At 40.7% G+C, this 6,538-nt stretch overlaps 1 protein-coding gene across 1 annotated transcript; it reads left to right on the forward strand.

Annotated features, from left to right (window-relative positions):
* Window positions 1–2,279: 2,279 nt before the first annotated feature.
* Window positions 2,280–3,647, forward strand: c2cd4a (C2 calcium dependent domain containing 4A). Its single transcript, XM_030766768.1, has one exon. It carries the CDS (start codon window positions 2,280–2,282, stop codon window positions 3,645–3,647), a length of 1,368 nt encoding a protein of 455 aa, XP_030622628.1.
* The last annotated feature ends 2,891 nt before the right edge of the window (window positions 3,648–6,538 follow it).

The raw sequence follows: 6,538 nt of genomic DNA on the forward strand, positions 1-6,538 counted from the left end.
TTCCTTGGTATCTCTATTCAGTGGCTCTAAATGACACACCTACATGAGAATATTGACTCAGCTGTGCGCTCTTGTTAGTGGCCGTCTACACGGCAGTCATTAACAATGCTCCTCTCTTTCCTCGTGGCTCATAAAATACAAAACCATTAAAACAAGATCATAAAACCGTTTCACCTTGCAGCTAAACAAAAGGCTATGCAGATAGTTTTAGAAGACAAATAAGGTTTTCTCAGAAAACCCTAGAAGAGAGGTGTATACCCTCTACCATTGATGTCATTTGCATATCATCTGCGCAGCTGTCTAATGATGTGGTTGCTGTGGGCAACTGAACTGCTCCACTTGAACTTTGACTGGAAGGCTGCCACACTTTGGGTGAAGAATGTCTAGGGGGTGATGTCACAGAGTATACCATAACGCAGGTTTTAAAAGAGCCGGGGCTGCTGTAGAAGTGGGACAGCCAAGAGACAGAACATTCTGAAGTTGTCATAGAAGGAACAGTTAGTCTGTGAGACAAGAGGGTTTCATTGATACTGACTGGTAACTGAATGTTTTATTGGCTCTTATGAATGTTTCCATCACTTCCTGTACGATACCTCTCTCCTCTGCTTTCATTTATTTACCTTAGACACACTTACAGCTTTGACATGAAATTATCTGTAATCTTTAATGTGTTTTTAATTTTCCATAGTCCATCTGTCTAGAAAGAGTTCAGCCAGACCAGTGGCTTAAATATTAAATATTGTTTAAATTGGCTAATTTTTCACAGGGCATTTCTGGGACATATCTGTGTATTGTTGCTTGCTTTACTTTAGTTCATTTATAGAAGATTACATATTTGAGACAAAGTTTATTCCACAGTATGACCACAAGGGAGAGTGCTTGTGATGTAATAATCTGTCTGAAACCACGTTCACTCACTGAGCAGGTGATCTCTGTAAGTTCAGCCGTCACGAAGCAAATCAAAAGATTTCTCCCCAATGGCAAAAATACTAATCAAACAGCCTAAACTAAAAACTGTGTCTTTCTTCCTTCTATTCGTTTTTCTTTTTTCTTTCTTTTCTTTTTTTTTTTTTAGCAGATTACATTCACCCTACATGCAGAATAAAGACAAACCACAAGCAATTCAATGAAACAATCTGAATCAACCTTTTCATCTTTTTCCACATCCTCCTCCTCATCCCCTTCAGTTTGTATATTCATGTCAGACTAAAGAAGGAATGCGAATGAACAAACATGAACACAATTCATAGCCCAATTCACAATTCTCTTTGCCTCTGAAAGACAAACATAAATTCAAAGAGCAGCCTGAATCAGACAAAATGTTCCTGTATCTGTGAGAGATGCAGTGGGTACAAAAGGCAATGACTAACTAAACAACATGACTAACTGCTGATAAGCACAACAATCCTGCCCACAATCATTTACATTTTATCTTTTTTTGTGGTCAGGTCACTTTGTGGTGGAAACAGACATGACCACATGAAAGCTTTGTGATATATGTATTGATGCAACGCAGTATAGGTACTAATATGATGCAGTTGGATTATTCTACAAACACACCCAAACTGCATTTCCTCTTAAACTGACGCAGAAGTGAACAAACGGTAAGAGTCATATAACTATCTTGTGCTACAACAAGAAAGGAAAATCGAACATGAAAAGCAAACAAACATGATCTCCATTTGCCAAATGCATTTGTTGCACTTAAAGCAATTAACTTATCTAACTAATTTTGCTTTCCCTTGCTTTGGGTTCAGGTTAAGATGTGTTGGCTTGCATGTCTCTATGGGAACAGGTAGTCAAAGGGAGTAGCCTATCAGAGCACCCAAGGGTGTGTGTAAGAGGCCCATGACTCCACCCACACTGCCATACATATAAATAGTGAGCAGCCTGTAATGCAGAGTACACAAAAGCTAGTCTGAGAGGAGAGAGCCTGAGCCTGCTGGATAGAGAGCCTCAGCTAATCACCTGAAAGACCCTGACTGATGAAGAGCACTGATCTACCATCATCACTGTCTAAAAAGACACACTGCTAGACAAACTGTTAAAACACACAAGGTAAGCACCAAACTCACACTTGTCCTCTTTCTCAAGTTAAATGATAAAAACCTGTCCACTTGTTTTTTTTTTTTTTTTAATAAAATACATTTTTTAAATTTTAAGTTTTATGTACTCAGGATTACCACATGAGTTAAGTGACTGACTGAATGCCTATTTGTGTTAACTATTGAATGCTTCCACTTTTACAGTTTCAAAGTTTTATAAAACCCTGAGATCTCATGTGGGTTGTGGAGAAGATCCGTGTGTCAGTGGAGAGAACCAACCTGCCACTCCCTGTAACGGAATACAACTTCAAAATTGGAGACATCATGTTTGGAGACAAAATTTCTGCCGACAAACCCAAAAAAGTCCTCATGTGTCCTAACATCATCACTCCGGACACCATCCCGGAGTTCTGCATCCCTCCCAAGATCCCGTCCCCACAGGAGGGTAAGGGTATGGATCAGGGAAAGGCTAACAGTGCTCTAAGGGTTTCTCCCTGTGAAAAGGGGAGTCCGAAGAGGGAGTACCCAACACGGGAGCTGATTACCAAACACATCATCCAGGTGGAGAGCGTGGATGATGGGCCTCATGAGAATATTTGCAGTGATGAGGAGACCACCAATGCAGATCCTCAAAGCCAGGCAGCCCTCTCCCTGCCTCACCTGGCCAAAGCCCAGACCTGCTACGGCTTCTGCACGCTACTGGAAAGTCCCCACACAAGGAGAAAGGAATCCCTCTTCCACAATGACCCTAGCACATGTGGGATTCCCCTGGTTCTTCCCCGGAGCAGATCTAGCACCTGCTCTAAAGTAACTCCCTCCATCTCCTCCCAAACCTCTCCTTCATGCTCCTCTTTCAGTTTGAACAGTCTAACCTCCAGACTTTCTCCTCGAGGGTTCGCCCTGCACAGACAGGGCACTTTGGACAGTGACACCACCTCCTCAGCTGAGTCTTCCCCCTTCAGCTCTCCTCTGCTGGCCAGATCGCTCCCCAAGACCTCCCTATTCAAAGCACTGAGCCACGAGAGATTGCTATACCGCAACCTGAAAAAAGCAACTGTGTCCAGGAACAATTCTCTATCAACAGATGAAGGCAGTTCAACTGACAACAGCCCCAATGTGATGAGGAGGGCATCAGAGGGTCTTATAGAGCCTCTTTCATGTAGCTTTGGACTGGCACCACCGGCTGTCTTCCCTATGGACTTGGTTCTGCACAGGGAGAGAGTAATGAAGGAGAGTCTGGTACCAGTGGGCCGGGACGGAACCCTGCGACTCTCTGCGGAATACTGCTCCGAGAACCAGAGGCTCCGTGTGCGTCTGATCAGCGCAGAGGGGCTCTATTCACTCTCTGTTGACCCCAAGAGCATCAACTGCAGTGTGAGCCTCTCTCTGCTGCCTGGAAAGGTCCAGAAACAACGTAGCACGGTTATCCGGAAGAGCAGAAATCCCATTTTCAACGAGGACTTTTTCTTTGATGCCATTTCTGAGGAAGAACTTAGCCAGTGCTCAATGCGCTTCAAAGTGGTCAACAAAATGTCCACCATGAAGAGAGATTATATTTTAGGAGACTGTGATGTTCCTCTTGCCAGTCTTGTCAACTTATAATTTTGAACCTTGTTTGTGTCCACTGTTTTGTGTCCACTGTATGTATATTTGATGTACATATGAATGGTTATTTATTTGCTATTTTATATTGTAAAAAGATTTGTATTAAAAGTCATAAAAACTATATCTGTTTTCTCGTCTTTTGTTCCAAAACAGGAAAAGATAAAAGCCTCAGTTGGTGTTTTCATGTCATAATTTATTCACTGTTCGGACATTCACACTATAAATAGACACACAACCATCTTAAGAGGATCTTGTTCAATCACAGGCTTCCGCTCCAGTCTTCGAATAAAATGTCCTTGGAAAACAACATTTCCCTGTCTGATAAGTGAATATATCCATACAAAAGGATTGAAGAGAGAGAGCGTGTACAATACTCAAAGGTTATTTCAATCTGGCAACAAACTAACACAGGGCACTTATGAGGAAACAGATAAATATATAAAAGGTATCTTTATCATATCTTTTTCTTTGCAAACATTTATATAAATCTATTGAGGCGTGTGTGTGTGTGTGTGTGTGTGTGAATCTTTGCCTACCTCTGCCTTCTACTGAAGCTGTCTGTTCACATGACTCTGGTGAGCTGTAGCTAACCTTTTCCAGGGGAGCGTGGGTAAGAAGGAATCTGTGTGGGCATATTCACCGGAGATCTTTTACCTTTTGTTTTATTGTTTCACCTTTCGATGCAGGTGAAATAACACACACTTACGTGTATGGGAACTTTCCCTTACCAACTGACTTGTTCATCTCTTGACTATGCTCTCTCCATTGAATTTCAACCATACGATTTTATCATGATCACATAGAATTTTTAAAATTAATTGAACCAAACTTTTCTAACTGCAACAGAATTGAAATTATGAGTCTAATGATAATGGATTACTGTCTTCTGATCCATGGTGTGTGTCAGCAATACAAAATGTTACCAACCTTCCAGCAAACATCTCACTCAACCTGGGCTTCTTGTAAAATCTATACGAGCTGTTTTCTTTTCTGTTTGTTTGTTGGTCCATACTGTCTCTCACTGAATAACCGTCATCTGAGATGTTAAGCTGACCGCTGTGTGAACTGTCTGCGTTTGGAGCACCTGAATCATAAACATATCTTTCTGATTCCAGATAGACTCACCTTCTCTTATTACTCCCCTCTAAGCCCATGGCTTCCTCCTGACCTTTGCAGGGATTAAAAATAACCATGGTAACCTGAAACCTAGGTGGTCAATTCTCATCAAATCAGGTGGCTGGTTCTCAAACAAGCCTGCTGACCACTCCTGTGGGTGGAAGTTTAGCAGGCAGCCAAGCGTTTTAAACAGGGATTTCATGGATGTGGGCTACATTTAGGATGCTTCCATCCTTACTTCCCATAATTACTCATTTGTTTTTTTCCAGAATGAGTTCTGCTGCATGATCCATGTTATGTCCATATGCATGTTGCGTGATCCTACAATTTTTGCGTTAGCAAGAGCATTTTTGTTACTTTTGCTTTAACAAAACATCTTTTGATCACATGTTATTTACACTGTGTTTTCCATTATTGCTCCAACTGTTGTATCTGATCAGTTACAAAGACATAATGTACTATCAGCATAATTTACTAATTTACTATGAGAATATAGTTATCAGTATATTTTATATTGTTACTCAATATCAGTATAGGTTGCAACATTTAAAAGGTGTATTAATGTTCCAGTAGTATTTGTAACTACCGAATGCTTAGGCTACTGATACTATCTGATTTGATCATTCAAACATATGACAGGATCTTGAATCTCAAATGTTCTTCACCTTCATGTTTTCACCAGAGCAAATAATCACTTATTACATTAAAAACAGACACTAACCATGACTGAGTCTGGATCTGAAGATCTCAAAAGACTACTTATCAGAGTTGGATATCAGTTATCATGCTCTGAACAGGACAAAGTGTGAGTGCTGAACGTACGCTGCGCCGGGATACACACCTGCTGTTGCTTGATTTGATTCATTTGGCTATCATTGGGTATAAAATCAAAGTTCTATGTGTAATCAACTGTTCCTGTCACAAGGAACAGCTCTGATGGGCTGCCATGGCCATGATGCTAATTTTTATTTGACTCAAAATGACAAGTTAATAAAACGAGTTTGCTGCCACAGTGGACATCCATTATTTTAAGTTCTGGTAGATTGTCCAATCCTGTTCCTCACAGGGAGATGGAAATAGAGAGAGAAAGAAAACAGCCATTCATCTTATGAGGCCTGAAGCACAGCCACGCTAAAGTTTGCACTTTCAGATATGACCGACAGCTGCTTCTTCTGCACATTCAGCAAAAGAGCTTTCCTCTTAAGTACTATAAAAAACGCTCCTTCTTCATTTCATTTCATTTTCATTTTCATTTGAAAAAAAGTTTTCATTTCATTTCGTTTTGGCTCTCTGCCAACCTTATGTTGATTTTGGATCAACATTAATCAAGCTCTTGATTTACCGCGGTTGACTTTGTTACTTTCAAAATCCAGTCTGGCGAATGTGTGGTATCCATTTACGAGAATCCGTGTGGTTTTCTTTCATTTTATGAAATTTAAATACTGATCATCATCTACTCTCATCAGTTACTTCACAAACAACCTCAAGAAAGTATGTGCCGCAGTAGAAAGGTTAGGTAGCCCTTTGCAGTAAGAGATTAAGAATTCTTCCCTTACGAAAACGTGCTGCTGGTTCATTCACAGAGGTTTACTTTCACTTCTTTACTGTTCATTTTTCACAGCATTGAACTGTCACATTAAGAAGGCCAACAATCCTGCAGTTTCTTTCTCTTTGAATGTGAAGGATCTACAGTCTAATCATATAGAGTAAATGTTTACTTCATTGCAGGCCTCAGGTGCGCATTGAAGGGGCTAACAGAAAGACATCCCTGT

Source organism: Chanos chanos, chromosome 2 (assembly GCF_902362185.1).
Source record: "Chanos chanos chromosome 2, fChaCha1.1, whole genome shotgun sequence".
NCBI lineage: Eukaryota > Metazoa > Chordata > Actinopteri > Gonorynchiformes > Chanidae > Chanos > Chanos chanos.

Bases quoted from the DNA above. Each gene is read 5' to 3' on its own strand.
- c2cd4a (XM_030766768.1), top strand. From the start codon at position 2,280: ATGTGGGTTGTGGAGAAGATCCGTGTGTCAGTGGAGAGAACCAACCTG.